The 18,241-nt window shown below is 52.9% G+C and overlaps 3 protein-coding genes across 4 annotated transcripts in view; 1 reads left to right on the plus strand and 2 right to left on the minus strand.

The window, feature by feature from the left end:
* Positions 1–492: 492 nt before the first annotated feature.
* On the minus strand, positions 493–4,899 carry NIF3L1 (NGG1 interacting factor 3 like 1). Its single transcript, XM_066577024.1, has 7 exons — positions 4,823–4,899; positions 3,872–4,306; positions 3,223–3,376; positions 3,038–3,158; positions 1,190–1,328; positions 1,029–1,112; positions 493–737 (listed from the first exon to the last, which is right to left on the minus strand). Exons 2-7 carry the CDS (start codon positions 4,284–4,286, stop codon positions 553–555), a joined length of 1,098 nt encoding a protein of 365 aa, XP_066433121.1. The 5' UTR covers positions 4,287–4,306; positions 4,823–4,899; the 3' UTR covers positions 493–552.
* A 95-nt stretch (positions 4,900–4,994) lies between these two features.
* On the plus strand, positions 4,995–10,752 carry PPIL3 (peptidylprolyl isomerase like 3). The gene is made up of 6 exons (XM_066577025.1): positions 4,995–5,127; positions 5,493–5,567; positions 5,970–6,063; positions 6,222–6,289; positions 9,108–9,226; positions 10,344–10,752. Exons 1-6 carry the CDS (start codon positions 5,125–5,127, stop codon positions 10,468–10,470), a joined length of 486 nt encoding a protein of 161 aa, XP_066433122.1. The 5' UTR covers positions 4,995–5,124; the 3' UTR covers positions 10,471–10,752.
* A 5,436-nt stretch (positions 10,753–16,188) lies between these two features.
* The window catches only part of LOC136577222 (uncharacterized), a 45,668-nt gene continuing 43,615 nt past the window's right edge, over positions 16,189–18,241 (minus strand). For both annotated transcript variants that reach the window (XM_066577026.1, XM_066577028.1), the window contains one exon: positions 16,189–17,197. In XM_066577026.1, the coding sequence (XP_066433123.1) occupies positions 17,046–17,197 (152 nt within the window). In that variant the 3' untranslated portion in view covers positions 16,189–17,045. The remainder of the gene's footprint in view (positions 17,198–18,241) is intronic.

Here is an 18,241-nt window from a genome sequence, read left to right on the forward strand (position 1 = left end):
GTTCCTTTACATGCAAATAAAGATGATAAAGTGTTAATGGCCATTAAACATAATAGAAATAGATCACAAAAATCTTTCAGTCCTTTGAAAGATTATCTTTGTGTGTAAAAGGGCCTTACGTTGAGTGCAACCCCCCAGGTTCCTGCCATTTGGGGACCTGTCAGGTAATCCATCCTGCTGCACGAGTGGCTGTTGAACATTTTCTACTGACTTCCATGCGTCGGCCATGACAGTGTATGCAGTCATGTGATGCAATCATTTGCAGTGTTATGCCCCCCTATATCCAGTGACGCCACTATAGATCCGGCGTCAGGCCCCAGCGACGCCGCTATAGACCCAGCGTCAGGCCCCAGCGACGCCGCTATAGACCCAGGGTCAGGCGCCAGCGACGCCGGTATAGATCTGGCGCCAGTGACACCACTATAGATCGGGCGCCAGGCCCCAGTGACGTCACTCTGCTCCGCAGTAATTAACACAATCAAAGCCAACACATACATTCTAATCATTTATTTCTCATCTCTAGGACATTGTGAATGGCGATCCTGCTGTTCCTCACACCACCTGCAGGGGGTCTCGGTCAGTCTGGGACACCACCACTTCCACCTTCCCTTCTAGGCGCTGTGTGATCTGTGCCGCGAGCTCCCGCAGGTACCCCCGCTCCGAGTTACTGTGCTCACACAGGACGACGCTGCGGCCCTCCGCCACTGCGTCCAGGACCTCGTGGTGCGACATCTCACCTGCAGGGAGAAAGGGGGCGCTCTCAACAACCGGAGCAAGACAACGGTCTGCTAAATACTCTAGACATCTCTTAGGTCTATCTGCTGCTGAGGGTCCGCCATGGGGGGCACCTTCCCAGCCTCTCCTGACCCCTGTAAGGCAGATCTGCCCCATACCAAGTACTGCTGCGTATGTAGCGCTCACGGACCCAGGATTCATGGGGTCACTTTACACACTCCCCCTAAATGGACGACTGCTCCCCCAATACAGACTCCATGAGAGCCAACATGGCAGCACACTGACGCGGTTACCTGTCAGGTAGAGATCAGCGGGGACGCCACTTAATATGCTGCTTCCGGAGCCGGCGCATACGGCCATCACAGACACAGAGGATTCTGGGAAAATAAAGGTGTAAGAAGAAGGACGGCTCCAGGGCGAGGGCGGTGTATTATGTACAGGGGGTCACACTCACCCAATGTCTTCCCTCGCCCCAGGGCGACACGAAGATGCTTGACGCCCACATGACTTTTGATGCGCTCTACAGCAGCTGCAATGGACATCGGCTCCGAGAGGGTGCAGAGGCGGCCCATCCCTGTGTCCAGCAGAGGGGGCTAAGGAGACAAAGACTGCATGAACCGCATCCAGCAGAGGGGACTAGTAAGAGATTATACCCCAGGGGCCAGTATGAGTAGTGTCCAGCAGAGGGGGCTAGTGAGACGATATCCCAGGGTTCTGTATGAGTAGTGTCCAGCAGAGGGGGCTAGTGAGATTATACCCCAGAGGGTCTGTATGAGTCGTGTCCAGCAGAGGGGTCAGTACTAGTAGTGTCTAGCAGCAGAGGGGGCTAGTGAGAGATTATACCCCAGAGGGTTTGTATGAGTCGTGTCCAGCACAGTGAGGCTAGTAAGAGATTATACCCCAGGGGCCTATATGAGTAGTGTCCAGTAGAGGGGGTTAGTGAGATGATTCTCCAGAGGGGTCTGTATGAACTGCGTCCAGCAGAGGGGACTGATGAGACGATACGCCAGGGGTCTATATGAGTTGTGTCCAGAAGAGGGGGCTAGTGAGACGATACCCCCAGGGGCCTGTATGAGTAGTATCCAGCAGAGGGAGCTTGTGAGATTTACTCCAGAGGGGTCTGTATAAACTGCGTCCAGCAGAGGGGACTAGCGAGACAATACCCTAGAGGGTTTGTATGAGTCTTGTCCAGTAGAGGGGGTCAGTACTAGTAGTGTCTAGCAGCAGAGGGGGCTAGTGAGAGATTATACCCCAGAGGGTTTGTATGAGTCGTGTCCAGCACAGTGAGGCTAGTAAGAGATTATACCCCAGGGGCCTATATGAGTAGTGTCCAATAGAGGGTGCTAGTGAGATGATTCTCCAGAGGGTTCTGTATGAACTGCGTCCAGCAGAGGGGACTGATGAGACGATTCCCCCGGGGTCCGTATGACTCGTGTCCAGCAGAGGGGACTAGCGAGATGATACCCCAGAGGGTCTGTATGAGTAGTGTCCAGCAGAGGGGGCTAGTTAGAGACTAAACCCCAGGAGTCAGTACTAGAAGTGTCTAGCAGAGGGGGCTAGTGAGAGATTATACCCCAGAGGGTCTGTATGAGTTGTGACCAGCAGAGTGGGGCTAGTAAGAGATTATACCCCAGGGGCCTGTATGAACTGCGTCCAGCAGAGGGAGCTTCTGAGAGATTTTACCCCACGAGATCTGTAGGAGCAGTGTCCAGCAGAGGAGGCTAGTTAGAGACTAAACCCCAGGGGTCAGTACTAGAGGTGTCCAGCAGAGGGGACTAGTGAGATGATACCCCAGAGGGTGTGTAGGAGTAGTGTCCAGCAGAGGGGGCTAGTGAGATTATACTTCAGAGAGGTCTGTATGAAATGTGTCCAGCAGAGGGGACTAGTGAGACAATACCCCAGAGGGTCTGTATGAGTAGTGTCCTGCAGAGGAGGCTAGTTAGAGACTAAACCCCAGGGGTCAGTACTAGAGGTGTCCAGCAGAGGGGACTAGTGAGATGATACCCCAGAGGGTGTGTAGGAGTAGTGTCCAGCAGAGGGGGCTAGTGAGATTATACTTCAGAGAGGTCTGTATGAAATGTGTCCAGCAGAGGGGACTAGTGAGACAATACCCTAGAGGGTCTGTAGGAGTCGTGTCCAGCAGAGGAGGCTAGTTAGAGACAAAACCCCAGGGGTCAGTACTAGCAGTGTCAGCAGAGGGGCTAGTAAGATGATACCCCAGAGGGTCTGTAGTAGTGTCCAGCAGAGGGGGCTAGTGAGACGATACCCCGGGGGCGTGTTCTGCATTGCCCGAGTGACTTACCTTCTGCAGGGTGAGCAGCTCTGCACTCCCATAAGCCTCTGGATCCTCAGACAGAATCTGTAGGGCCTGCAGCAGAGAATTGTGGGAGCAGCTGAGCCGGACCCGGGCGCCGTCCTCATTCCTGGAAGGCATACAGTGTCAGGGGTATACGGGGAGGTTATATACAGGCGGCATCAGTCTGTTACCTGAGCAAGGAGCTGCGCACACACGCCCCCTGCAGGGCACACACCCGGTCCAGAAGCGACTTAGGGATGTTCCCCCCAAACTCCAGGATCTGCCCGTATCCGCTGGGGTGGGAGAGTGCGGTGGAGGGGCGGAGCGGCACCGACACAGAGGCTCCTGTACAGAGAGAAGCGGCATCAGTCCTGGCGCCCCACTGGCCATGTGACCCTCAGCGCTGGCGCCCCACTGGCCATGTGGCCCTCAGCGCTGGCGCCCCACTGGCCATGTGGCCCTCAGCGCTGGCGCCCCACTGGCCATGTGGCCCTCAGCGCTGGCGCCCCACTGGCCATGTGGCCCTCAGCGCTGGCGCCCCACTGGCCATGTGGCCCTCAGCGCTGGCGCCCCACTGGCCATGTGGCCCTCAGCGCTGGCGCCCCACTGGCCATGTGGCCCTCAGCGCTGGCGCCCCACTGGCCATGTGGCCCTCAGCGCTGGCGCCCCACTGGCCATGTGGCCCTCAGCGCTGGCGCCCCACTGGCCATGTGGCCCTCAGCGCTGGCGCCCCACTGGCCATGTGGCCCTCAGCGCTGGCGCCTGGCACAATAATCTGCGGCAGCGCTGGAGGGTCCCACGATGTCACACAGAGCCCCCTTTAAACCCCGGACCGCTCACCCAGCGCTCGCCGCAGCCAGTCGTTGACCCCGTTGGCCAGCGCGTCGCAGGCCGTGTGTGGCGAGTACACCGCCAGTCGCCCCTCCAGCGCCTTCACCATCAGCCGCTCCTTCCAGGGGCCACAGGTCAGCCGCTTCAGGGGCTTGAAGAGCGGCGGGTGATAGGACAGCACCAGGTCTGCGCCCGCCCGCAGCGCCTCCTCCAGGACGTCCTCCGTCAGGTCGTTGGTCAGCAGCATCTTGCGCACGTGGTGCGGGGGGCTCGGCTCCACCAGAAGGCCCACGTTGTCCCAGCCCTCCGCCAGGGCCGGGGGGGCCAGCGCGTCCAGACAGGAGACCACCGAGCAGAGGTCCATCATGTGCCGGCGCAGGGAGACCGCGAGGAGGAGGGGCCTCAAGAGACGGCGCTGCAGCATACACGGAGAAGGGGAGGAGTCTGCAAGCGGGAAAAATAAAAGGTCATGTGACACGCGGGCGGCCTGCGTTCTGCGACCGCCGCGGGAACCTCAGAATTTATTACTGACGTCTCCGTAAAATTGTATTATATTGTAGTGTCCTAAGAAAGGGGCGGAGCTTCATCATATGACGGAAGAGCGGCGCGAACGTACGAAGACAGTTCAGGGGTTCTTCACACCACAAGGGGTTAATGTGGATGCTGTGGCACTACAAGTCCCAGCAGTGCAGAGAGCTCATCTGGGGGTCAGAGCCAGAAAAACAGGGTGGAGTCTACAAAGAGCTGATAACAGAGAGCAGTAGATTGTATTATTCTGTCCCATAGTCACTATCTGCCTGGCCTGAAACATCTGATAACAGGGAGCAGTAGCCTGCATTTACCAGTCCTGCGGGAAGTTACTGCCTGCAATACAATGGCTGATAACAGGGAGCAGTAGATTCTACTACAGTATAGAGTCCCTATGGCTGCATACAGCAATTAGCCGCTCCCGGGACTCACCAGCGCCGCTCACTGTCACCACGAGCCGCCTCACCGTGCCGCCATCTTTTTACACTTACATGCGCATTACTTCCTTGCCGACCGGAAAAGCCGCCATCTTGGCTCACCCAATCCTATTATTATTATTATTATTAGCTATTAGGTAGCCGCCATGTTTCTACACCCAAACTACAGGAAGTTACGTCTTTACCGGAAGTGTAGATCCAAGAGGGAAAGGCGGGTGTCGGCCATGTTGGTACACCCAGCACAGTGGAGCGAGCCCGGAGGATTCTTCACTGCAGCGCTGTCTTCTCTGGGACATCATGGTGAGTTTTGTATCGTCGTCATGAGGAGCCATGCAGCTGTTTCCCCCAATCCCTGGCTGTTACTAACCATTGTATGACTAAGTAAGTGCCCCCTGCTGGTCATTGCCTTATTTCTGTTGTGTCAGCGGGTCGTCTCTAATTGTTTATATAATTCAATATCCCCGATGACCACAATAGATGAGAGAGTGCACTTTGCGCCGTGCCCGTGGCGCGCAGGACAAGCCGTGAGGTCTGCGGTGGCGGCTGCGTCTGAGGTGATGGCGCTGGTCCCCGATGAGCCGTCAGGTCTGCCGTCTCCAGATGTGACCGCCGCACGCCTGCGCTCTGTACATGGTGATGATCTGACGCCATTTTCTGTGTTTCAGGCCGTGACGTTTCACTCGGATTTGGGGGACATCAAGATTGAGGTGTTCTGTGAGCGAGCGCCGAAGGCCTGCGAGGTGAGTGCCTGGTGAGTGGGGGAGCAGCTGCACGGACGGGGGGAGCAGCCGCACGGACGGAGGGGAGCAGCCGCACGGACGGGGGGGAGCAGCCGCACGGACGGGGGGGAGCAGCCGCACGGACGGGGGGAGGAGGCCGCTCTGCGTGAACGGTGTCATCCCGGGCAGCAGGGGGGCGATGCTGAGGCTCGTTGTGATGGTGTAGCCACAACGTGCCGCCATCTTGTTCAGCGTCTCGCTCTTCCACGTTAAGTGATTCTGATATGTGACATCCGAGTCGCCTCTGCCTGCAGTTGGGTTATGCTGCCGCTCCACTCCGAGCGTCGCGGTCGCCACCTCTGGCGCAGAGGGCGGGGCAGGTCTGTTCCATCACTGATGTGACATTTTCGTCTTGTTTGACAGAATTTCTTGGCTCTGTGCGCCGCGAACTACTACAATGGCTGCCTGTTCCACCGCAACATCAAGGGGTTCATGGTGCAGACCGGAGACCCCACAGGTGAGGACGCCGCCCACGCCCGGCAGATCGCTGTATGCCATCCCCCGCCGCTGATCGCGTGCCACAGATCGCTGTATGCCATCCCCCGCCGCTGATCGCGCGCTACATCGCTGTACGCTCCCACGAGTTCTACCGCTGATCCTACTCTTCTTCCTCAGGGACCGGGAAGGGCGGCCAGAGCATCTGGGGGCGTAAATTTGAGGACGAGTTCAGTGAATACCTGAAGGTGAGTTGGGTGTTCCTGGCGCTGAGCAGACGCCGCGGTGTCGGCCGTACATGCTGTATTGGGTGTCCCTGGCACTGAGCAGACGCCGCGGTGTCGGCCGTACATGCTGTATCTGGAGTTCCTGGCGCTGAGCAGACGCCGCGGTGTCGGCCGTACATGCTGTATTGGGTGTCCCTGGCACTGAGCAGACGCCGCGGTGTCGGCCGTACATGCTGTATCTGGAGTTCCTGGCACTGAGCAGACGCCGCGGTGTCGGCCGTACATGCTGTATTGGGGGTTCTGGCGCTGAGCAGACGCCGCGGTGTCGGCCGTACATGCTGTATTGGGTGTTCCTGGCGCTGAGCAGACGCCGCGGTGTCGGCCGTACATGCTGTATTGGGTGTTCCTGGCGGTGAGCAGACGCCGCGGTGTCGGCCGTACATGCTGTATTGGGTGTTCTGGCGCTGAGCAGACGCCGCGGTGTCGGCCGTACATGCTGTATTGGGTGTTCTGGCGCTGAGCAGATGCCGCGGTGTCGGCCGTACATGCTGTATTGGGTGTTCTGGCCCTGAGCAGACGCCGCGGTGTCGGCTGTACATGCTGTATTGGGTGTTCCTGGCGCTGTGGAGATGCCGCGGTGTCGGCCGTACATGCTGTATTGGGTGTTCTGGCCCTGAGCAGACGCCGCGGTGTCGGCCGTACATGCTGTATTGGGTGTTCTGGCGCTGAGCAGACGCCGCGGTGTCGGCCGTACATGCTGTATTGGGTGTTCTGGCGCTGAGCAGACGCCGCGGTGTCGGCCGTACATGCTGTATTGGGTGTTCTGGCGCTGAGCAGACGCCGCGGTGTCGGCCGTACATGCTGTATTGGGTGTTCTGGCGCTGAGCAGACGCCGCGGTGTCGGCCGTACATGCTGTATTGGGTGTTCTGGCGCTGAGCAGACGCCGCGGTGTCGGCCGTACATGCTGTATTGGGTGTTCTGGCGCTGAGCAGACGCCGCGGTGTCGGCCGTACATGCTGTATTGGGTGTTCTGGCGCTGAGCAGACGCCGCGGTGTCGGCCGTACATGCTGTATTGGGTGTTCTGGCGCTGAGCAGACGCCGCGGTGTCGGCCGTACATGCTGTATTGGGTGTTCCTGGCGCTGTGTAGATGCTGCGGTGTCGGCCGTACATGCTGTATTGGGTGTTCCTGGCGCTGAGCAGATGCCGCGGTGTCGGCCGTACATGCTGTATTGGGTGTTCTGGCGCTGAGCAGATGCCGCGGTGTCGGCCGTACATGCTGTATTGGGTGTTCTGGCCCTGAGCAGACGCCGCAGTGTCGGCCGTGCATGCTGTATTGGGCGTTCCTGGCACTGAGCAGACACCGCGGTGTCGGCCGTACATGCTGTATTGGGTGTTCCTGGCGCTGAGCAGACGCCGCGGTGTCGGCCGTACATGCTGTATTGGGTGTTCTGGCTCTGAGCAGACGCCGCGGTGTCGGCCGTACATGCTGTATTGTGCTCCGCTTCGCTGCGGCTCTTTATCGAATCCTAATTTTGTTTTCTTCCCGTTTTAAATAAATGGCAGCCGTTTTCTCTCCCGCTGACTGATCCACACGGGGGCCGTTGTGGGCCGCTCGTACTGTTATTGTAGCATATAATGGGCTCCAAAAGTTACGATTTTCTAAGTGGGGAGGAATGGAAAAAAATGCAATTGCGCTACGTTTTTGGGGAGGGGTTTGTTTAAACAGTCAGGGTGCAGTAAAAGTGACCTGTCTGTTCTGTGGGCAGGACGATTGTGGGGAAACCTAATTTATGGGCTGTTTTTTTTAATGCAGTACTCCTTTAAAACAAAAACAACCCCTAAAAAATTTTTTTTCACGATCTTGTGGCCCTGATAACTCTTATTCTCTCATCGATTGGGTTGTCTGAGAACTCTTATTATACATGGTGGAGTTTATTAATACCATTTTGGGGTACATTCAACTACTTGATCACTTTTTATTCAATTTTTTTTTTCGGATAAGAAGGGATCAAAAAAAGTGCAATTCTGGCATTCAAACCATTCATGTTTTTTTTTCTGCCAGTGTTCAGCCCTGTACAGAGGGATCAGCCCTATTCTCATTTGTACAATGAAACTGAAATGGAGGAGACACAAATTAGATCTTAGACAGTTAGGGTGATCAGTGAGTGGAACAGGTTACCACAGGAGGTGGTGAGTTCTCCTTCAATGGAAGTGTTCAAACAAAGGCTGGACAGACATCTGCCTGGGATGATTTAGTGACCCCGCACTGAGCAGGGGGTTGGACCCGATGACCCTCGAGGTCCCTTCCAACTCTACCATTCTAGGATTCTATGCTCCCAATATGGGATTAATAACAAGATATTTTAATAATCACTTGTCCACAAAAGTCCAGATCTCCAATTTTTTTTTCTGAGACAACTAAAAAGTTTTTTTTATCCTCTTTTGAGATAAATTAAAAAATTGATTTTTTTTTTTTTTTCCTTAGGCCCCTTACGGGATTTGAACTTGTGATCATTTGATCACTCACACTGTATAATGCAATACCATAGTATTGCACCATACTGTATTCTAACAGGCAGTCTATGAAGACTTGCTACGGGGATGCTTTGATAGGCAATCATTCATGGTAGCCCCGAGGCCTAGAAGGTGCCATTTAGGGCATTTAAAGAGTTAACGGCATGAACCCTGATTGTGACTGTTGCATGTGGCTTGGCTTCATACACTGACACGTAATGTGTGCGGTACATGTATAGCGCACGTCGGGGAGGGGGTATAGTTGGTATGATATGTAGATCTGCGGATGATCTCATCCAGTATCTCACCATCTCTCCTCCAGCACAGCGTGCGCGGCGTTGTCTCCATGGCAAATAACGGCCCCAACACCAACAGCTCCCAGTTTTTCATCACGTACGGCAAGCAGCCTCATCTGGACATGAAGTACACCGTCTTCGGAAAGTAAGTAACGGGGAATCCTGCAGGGTAACCTGGAGGTACAGAGAGGAGGGGGCCGCCGGGAGCGCAGAGGGGGTCCGGAGAGGAGGGGGCCGCCGGCAGCGCAGAGGGGGTCCGGAGAGGAGGGGGCCGCCGGCAGCGCAGAGGGGGTCCGGAGAGGAGGGGGCCGCCGGCAGCGCAGAGGGGGTCCGGAGAGGAGGGGGCCGCCGGCAGCGCAGAGGGGGTCCGGAGAGGAGGGGGCCGCCGGCAGCGCAGAGGGGGTCCGGAGAGGAGGGGGCCGCCGGCAGCGCAGAGGGGGTCCGGAGAGGAGGGGGCCGCCGGCAGCGCAGAGGGGGTCCGGAGAGGAGGGGGCCGCCGGCAGCGCAGAGGGGGTCTGGAGAGGAGGGGGCTGATGACATGGGAGGTCAGACAGAAAGTTGGTTGGAGCAGCACCCCTAGCAGTGCGGAGTACTTAGTAGACTGTTACCTGTCCAGTCACATGATGACGGTCACTGGGTTATATGTGACCGGCGCTGACATGAGTGGTCACCAAGGGGAGGTCGCAGGTTAAACACTACCTTGTGAATGAGCAGGATCCCACAGCAGCACAAAGGATTTGAGTAGAGTTCGGTTCGTGACCTGTCCCCTCAGGTGACGTCTATGAGGAAGGGACTGGGTGTCATATGGCCAATGCAGAACATTCATGGGTAGGAAGGGGTATCAATGAGGACTCTGCACACCTGGGGTGGTTGTGCGACCATTCGGGTACCGCGCTGTAAATTGTGGTAGCGTGCCTTGCTTGTGTAAAGCCGTTATATCAGCTGGAGGTGGCGACTTTGAAGAGTCCAGATTTAATTTGGTGAAAGGAAGTGAACCCATCATTTTTATTCATCTTTGTTCTCTGCTTTCGTTTCAAAGTACATTTCAGACATTTAACTGTACATTTCAAAAACTGGAAAAATTGAGGCCTTCTAAAACTTTAGACCGGTTAGTGAACAGATTTTTTTTCTGTGTAACCATTGTGATGTGAGGAAGAGAAAGAAGGCCAAGCGGAAGGTCCCGGGCTGAGTCAGAAGACAACAGACTCTTCGTAGACAGAAGTCTTACTGCTTTGAACCATTTCTTGTGTCCCACATTTCAGAGTCATCGATGGACTAGACACACTGGATGAGTTGGAGAAGCTTCCCGTACATGAGAAGTCCTTTCGACCTCTGACAGAAGTGCGAATCAAAGATGTCACCATCCATGCCAATCCCTTCGCCCTGTGACCAGCATGGAGCACACAGTTCTGGACTCCTCCGTATCCATCGTTCATCTGTATCAGATGCTACATTGTGTATGACAGTAGTGCTGAGGCTCTGAGGGTCGGGGAGCCTTGTATGTGCTCTGTGGGGTATGTGATCTATCCTCTACCGTACGGTCTCCTGCCTCCATGGTTATTCCGTCTCCTATCTAGACATCAGGTGATCGCTGCCTTCTAGGATTTAGTTTTGGGGTATTTTTATGAAAGTCTTTTGTTGAAAAAATAAAATTTAGATTGGGTTTTCTGATCTAGACTCTCGCATTCTGATTTTATGAAGATGTTATCGGAAGTTCACATTTGCAGGAAGGCCGCTCACACCTGCGTTGGGGTCGGCTCAGGTTTCCGTCTCTTTGCTCCATTCTTGGGGGAGAGAAACATTTAAAATACGAAACGGCTTCGGAGTATTTTACGGAACAGCGTGCTTTTCTGGTACGCACGTGCTGGTTGACGATTTAGTTCATGGAGTGTTAAAGGGGTTGTCTCGCGGCAGCAAGTGGGGTTATACACTTCTGTATGGCCATATTAATGCACTTTGTAATATACATCGTGCATTAATTATGAGCCATACAGAAGTTATTCACTTACCTGCTCCGTTGCTAGCGTCCCTGTCGCCATGGATCCGTCTAAATTCGCTGTCTTCTGGCGTTTTTAGACGCGCTTGCGCAGTCCGGTCTTCTCCCTGGTGAATGGGGCCGCTCGTGCCGGAGAGCAGGTCCTCGTAGCTCCGCCCCGTCACGTGTGCCGATTCCAGCCAATCAGGAGGCTGGAATCGGCAATGGACCGCACAGAGCCCACGGTGCACCATGGGAGAAGACCCGCGGTGCATCGTGGGTGAAGATCCCGGCGGCCATCTTGGTGAAGGAAGAAGGAAGACGTCGCAGAGCGGGGATTCAGGTAAGTAATGAAATTTTTTTTTTTTTTTAACACATCCTTTGGGGTTGTCTCGCGCCGTACGGGGGGCATATGGAAAAAAAACAAAAAACGTTTCGGCGCGAGACAACCCCTTTAAGGCCAATTTTGGTCAAAGTCTCAAGGTTATACCATATCCACCACTAAAACCATTCGGCAACTAGCAAACAAACAGGAACTTTTTTGGATGCACATAACGGAGGGCGGCTGAAGATGACAGTGTGTACAGTCCAGGATATAAGGGTACGGCTGCTCCGTTCCATGCAGAAGTCTCCTAATCATTAATCACAAAAAAACACTGGTTAGTCCTTGTTTCTAAGGACCAACCAGAGCTGCTAAGTAAGCAAATTGGAAACCCTATTGCATCACGGTGGTTCAGGAACTGCCTGATGTGGTAATACGTGTAGAGTCTTTGTACATTTTTTTTTCTCTCACCTCTGTAATTTTTTTTTTTAGTTATCAGTGAGAGAGCGCAGGCTCTGATGTACACATGGTGGCCTTGCCATGGCCCATCAGCTTACGTGTTTTGGCCAAAATGCAAACTAACACACGCATTTATCAGGGTTTTTTTTAGCATGCAATGTGCTATAGATGCTGGGGGAGCTCAGGATGTCCCGCCAGTATGGCATACTGGGGTGATGCAGGGCAATCCACTGCTTTCCCAGTAGGGGTTTTATTCCTGAATGGTGTGGCGCACTTATCTATTTCCGGCATCTTTGGTATCAGTTCATATGTGCGGACTATGTTGTGTGGTCTCCTGCACATGACCTAGCACAGCGGAGGAGAGTGAGCGGTGCGCTTGAGAATGTCGCATGCGACTTGCTGTCACCCATGTGAATGCACAGTAGCTCACCTGAAACGCTTTTCTTCTGTAATCAATGAGCCGTGAGTGAGGTTGACCTCCAAAAAGATAGTGGGTGTGCATACTCGTAGGGACTGAGTCAGTGGGCCATGCTGGTTATATAGATATACATCTACACTGCAGCAAACATAATTTATAGGGACATTGCTTGCAGGTCACAGACAGAGGCCAAAGCTATACCCCAATGCCGTGGTGGTGAACCTACGGCACGTGTGCCAGAGGCGGACGGCCGCTCACCATTCACTGCGCTGCTAGCGGTGCTGATTCCGGCCACACTGTGACGTCCGTGTGCAGCCGGGATCTTCCTCCCCTGACGTCTCATCTTAGGTTCCGAATGAGCAGGGGGAGGAGGCGTCCGACAGCACACTGGCGTCAGTGTGTGATGGGATGCATATTCACTTTTTCCACACCACTTCTGCCCTATTCAACAATTTCAGCAACCTGATTGGTTTTTCGGTGAATCAGCCAACCCAAACAACCAATCAGGTTGCTCGAATTGCTGAATAGGGCAGAAGTGGTGTGGGAAAAGTTAATATGCTGTCGGATCAGCGCAGATCAGCAACACCGGGTAAAGGAGGGGCGGAGCTTCCACGAGGAGGAGGGGGTAAGTATGTGGATCTCGGGGGGCACTATCATAGTGGTGGCCGCTGAGAGGTGTCACTATCATTGTGGGGTGAGGGGTGTTGTCACTATCATGCTGGGGGCCGCTGTGGGGGGAGGGGTGTTGTCACTATCATGCTGGGGGCCGCTGTGGGGGGAGGGGTGTTGTCACTATCATGCTGGGGGCCGCTGTGGGGGGAGGGGTGTTGTCACTATCATGCTGGGGGCTGCTGTGGGGTGTCACTATCATGCTGAGCTCTGATGTGGGGGGGAGTCACTATTACCGCAGGGGCCGCTGTGTGTGTGTCACTATTACTGCTGAGACCACTAGGGGTGGGGTCACTATAATTGCTGGGGGGGTGTCAATACTACCGCTGGGGGGGTGTGTGTGTCAACATTACCACTGGGGGGGGGTCACTAACTAGTTGGGGGGCACTATTACCACTGTGGGATGTCACTATGGCCGCTGGGGCCGTTGTGGGATGTCGCTGGGGCCGCTGTGGGGTGTCGCGGTGGCCGCCGGGGCCGCTGTGGGGTGTCGTGGTGGCCGCCGGGGCCGCTGTGGGGTGTCGCGGTGGCCGCCGGGGCCGCTGTGGGGTGTCGCGGTGGCCGCCGGGGCCGCTGTGGGGTGTCGCGGTGGCCGCCGGGGCCGCTGTGGGGTGTCGCGGTGGCCGCCGGGGCCGCTGTGGGGTGTCGCGGTGGCCGCTGTGGGGTGTCGCGGTGGCCGCCGGGGCCGCTGTGGGGTGTCGCGGTGGCCGCCGGGGCCGCTGTGGGATGTCGCGGTGGCCGCCGGGGCCGCTGTGGGGTGTCGCGGTGGCCGCTGTGGGGTGTCGCGGTGGCCGCCGGGGCCGCTGTGGGGTGTCGCGGTGGCCGCCGGGGCGTGTCACGATTACCACCGGAGAATGTTTACATATGTGGGAAATGGGCAGAGCTGTTTCAAAATAGAGCGGGTACACATTTTGACTGCTTTTTGGATGCGGAAATGCTGCAAAATTCTCCACAGAGGTTTCCGCTGAGGACATTCTGCAGAATTTCCGCATCCTAAAAGCTGTCAAAATCTGCGCACTGTCTATTGTGAAGCGGCCCGGTCCTTTTTAGAATGACGGGGGTAAAATCATACGTTGTTATAAGCCCTGCCCCCTGATGTGTCGGCACTTTGCAATAAATAAGTAGGTTTTGGGTTGCAGTTTGGGCACTCGTACCCTGTTGTACCACCTCTAGCTTAGATACAAGATATGATACGGGCGGGCATGGAAGCATACAAATCCTGTATGGATTGCTGCGGCATATTGCCCAACATTTGCAGTAACTGAGTCTCTAGATTGTGCAAACTCATAGTCTGTTGCAGTTGGTGTCCCAGATGGTCCCATACATGTTTTATTGGGGATATATCTGACGGCCGGGCAGCCACGGATGTGTGACAATCTTGTGGAGACATTCCTGTGACCCTCTTGTGTGTGCGGCCATGCATTATCCTGCTGGAAATTGCCTCTTGGGAGCTGCCATGAGAGGAACACATGTGGTGAACATATCGCTGAGCAGGATGTCCTGAACATATCGCTGAGCTGTCATCGTCCCTCGTACCACCACTATGGATAACTGACTGTCATATGCGATGTCCTCCAGACCATCACACCAACAGGGGGTAGTGTGCCGCTCCACAGCAAAGGCAGGACTGGGTGCTCAGCCCGAGGTCTCCAGACACGATGTATCTGCTTGTATGTACAGGCTCCACGATAGTGAACAAGCTAACGGTGACATCACTCACGCGTTCAACCAAGAATCGTCTCGCGTAAAACGACCCTTAGATCTAAGTCGGTTGTTGTCCCTTGCTTCTGGAGACTGGAAGTGGCCAGATCTTTCCTTTGCACCTGGCATCATATTGTTTTTTCTCTTTTGTAGTAAAGTCTGCCTTTGTGCTTTATAGGAATCCATCCTAAGAGTTGGGTCGTTGGGGGACTTTTACACACAACGAATTTAGTTCAAAGTTCACCAGACCCACCGAAAATGTAAATGACTTTTCTTTGAAAGATGAGCGTTTCACGGTTTTTGTTTAAATGATCGCCTTTTCAATATCTCAATGAGACTCTTGGTAACGTTTACACAGGTGATTGTTTGCGTTGCAGGGCGTTTGCACTTGCGAGGGATTGGCCTTTGAGGGCAGGTGGGTGGGCATAAGTAACAAGGAAGATTTGGGGTTTGCTATACAGAATGAATCTTGGTTTTCTGGTTCTTAGGAATTAAATAAAGGACTACAATGGCCAGTGCCGGATGTGTCACCGAGACCTGCTGCCATGTGGAAAAGAGAGTGATTGTATTTTTCTTGCCAAAGGCTGAGCAGTAAGCGGGCATGTAAAAACGAGGTACTGTTTCTTGTCCCGACAGCCAATAGCAAGATCGCCCCGCCCAACGAAAACCCATACCCACAAATCAATTAGCGATGGAGTGATTGTAATTTAAACCAAGCGAAAACGAATTTCTGAACAAAAACTTTTATACGGCCTGAACGTCAGCGATGAGCGAAAAGTCAACGAAAACCGCTTGGCTGCCCGCATTTACACGTAAAGGTGATCGTTCACTTTCAGCAGATTTGGACGAAATTCGTTGTGTGTAAAATGGCCTTTTAGCCTTTTGAGTACTTATGTGTAGGGGTGTTAATCCCTTGACTCCTGGAGAGCAGTGTGTGTTTGTGGGATCTCAGATGGTGAGGCCTTTAACCCCTTAAGGACTAGGCGCAGTAAATATATGGTGCTTGATCCTGCGCTTTAATCCTTGCTAATGATAGATGTACGGCGCGGGATTAAAGCCTCTGCTCCTGCAATCAAGTAGGGGCAGGTCAGGTCAGCAGCTGTTTTTTTAACAGCTTCTGCCTTCTCCTTTCCCTGGTACATAGCTCTCAATAAGCACTATGAACTAAAAAGTGGTTTCCACTGTGCAACCTGGCGGTCACGTGATCGCCGGATACTCCCCCATTACAGCAGAGCTGCAGGGTCCTAGCAGACCCAGATCAGCTCTGTTAGGGACTATTGTCTCTATGGAGGGGTGTTTGACCTTGTAACTGGGGCTCCTATGGATGCTCCAGTTACAGGGCAAATGTGAAATAAAAAAAGATACTGAATGACCCCCAGAGGTCTTATATGACATCATGAGGGACATGGATATAGAGAAAAAGTAAAAAAAAAAATTACAGAATAAAATAAAAATATATACATACAGAAAATATCCCACCGCTGGCGCAAACGAAAACAGTCACCATATGCCCCCTGTAATCCAAAACTATACATATTGTATATCAAAACGTCCAAGACAAAATGATGAATCCATTCCCATACTTTATTTTAGTGTAAATATACTAATTTAAAAAAAACAAACTATAAATTAAAAAAAATATATATTATTTTAGCTTTTTACCCCCAATAAAACTAAAGAATGGGGAAAAAAGTTAGTGAATAAAAGATATTAAAAAATAGCCCTATATAGAACAAATAAAAACCCCAGCAAAAATAATTTTGGTAACTGCCTTAAAGTGTCTGCTCCTTTTACAACCATAACAGTGTGGTCTTTAAGGGGTTAAAGATAGAGATGAGCGAGTATACTCGCTAAGGCTAACTACTCGAGCGAGTACTGCCTTAGTAGAGTATCTGCCTGTTCATCTCTAAAGATTTGGGGGCCGGCGGGGAGGAACGGAGGGGAGATCTCTCTCTCCCTCTCTCCCCCTGCTCACCGCCGTAAGTGACCTGTCAGCCGCGGCGGCAGCCGAATCTTTAGAGAGGAGCGGGAGGATACTCGGCTACGGCACTACTCGCTCGAGTAGTTAGCCTTAGCGAGTACGCTCGCTCATCTCTAGTTAAAGACCAACTTGAAGCAGAACTTCACCTCTTATCAGACTGGCTCTGCTCCCATCACTGTGCCAAGGATTATAAAACCCCCAGAACCCAGTAGGCCAATGTAGCGCACGGCATTTACACAAGAGACTATGTATTGTTTAATCTCTTCCGTTATTTTGGGCCATAACTTGCAGCCCCGTCTGATCCGCTGCCCCTGTACTACAATAACCTAATACACTTAGTTCACATTGTTAAACACGGTTCTCTGATAGGTCGCCGGAGGCTTCTGCTCCCTTTACCGCCCGGTGGGGCAGAGACGAGGGCTTTTAGCTTCTGCTCTCTTTATTGATCCAGTTTCTTCTTTTCATCTCTCGAGAATAAGAAGACTTCCTCGGCCAGTTCCTTAAGGCTCCTCTGCTTTTCCAGGATGGCGTCCTTCTTCTCTTTACTGACATCATCCAGGTCATCGATCACCACAATCACGCTATTCTTACCTAAATTTTGGGAAAAAATTGTTAAAGGAAGCTTTTCACCCAAAATTACCATCATTAACCCAACCTAGCCAAAGAAGGGGATCCTAAAGAAAAGTGTTATACCATTTGCTTTTCCTGCCCAGACAATCCATGGACCCAAAATTGTTATTTTTATGTGGTGTGCAAAGTATGCAAATTGGTTTCAGTTGCACAACTAGTGCAGGCTCTCTTCCCCTCCGTTGGCTCAAAGCATGGTTCAAGGAGAGCATCTAGGAGGTGAGTGAGGAGACTTAAAGGGGTTGTCCCGCGGCAGCAAGTGGGGTTACACACTTCTGTATGGCCATATTAATGCACTTTGTAATATACATCGTGCATTAAATATGAGCCATACAGAAGTTATTCACTTACCTCCTCCGGTCCTGGCGTCCCCGTCTCCATGGCGCCGACTAAAGCTGCCTTCTCCTTCCATTAGACGCGCTTGCGCTGTCCGCTCTTCTGTTCTGTTGATTGGGGCCGCTCCGGCGTGCTTGCGCCGGAGAGCTGGTCTGCGCATGCAGGGGATGCTAGCACCGGAGGGGGTAAGTGTATAACTTCTGTATGGCCAATATTTAATGCACAATGTATATTACAAAGTGATTTCACCGTAGGGAACCACAAGAAAATAAAATATAACTTTTATTAATTTATTTAGATAAAAAAGAAAAGAAAGTTTTTGTGCGATATAAAGTGATACAATGTACCTATGCTGATATAATAATACAAATAGGAGGTCTCGTTTATTTATTGATTGCTTTCATAAAGTCTAGATACTCCCTTTAAGAAAGAAATCTTATATAACCCATTTGGAACTCCATATAATCTATAGTCTCTCTCTCCCTTTTATTCTAGTGAGGAGAATTGATTTAAGCCAATTCTCCTGTCATCCAGTGTATTAGATAGTCCAATATAAGGGGAGACTGTAGGTGTTACCAGGGATTGGTAAGTGTCCCAATCGCAGATGAAAGTGTCGACTGGAATACTATATCCCCAAATTCAATGGAATATGTATTCACTTTAATATATATA

This window comes from Eleutherodactylus coqui, chromosome 8 (assembly GCF_035609145.1).
Source record: "Eleutherodactylus coqui strain aEleCoq1 chromosome 8, aEleCoq1.hap1, whole genome shotgun sequence".
Classification (NCBI taxonomy): domain Eukaryota; kingdom Metazoa; phylum Chordata; class Amphibia; order Anura; family Eleutherodactylidae; genus Eleutherodactylus; species Eleutherodactylus coqui.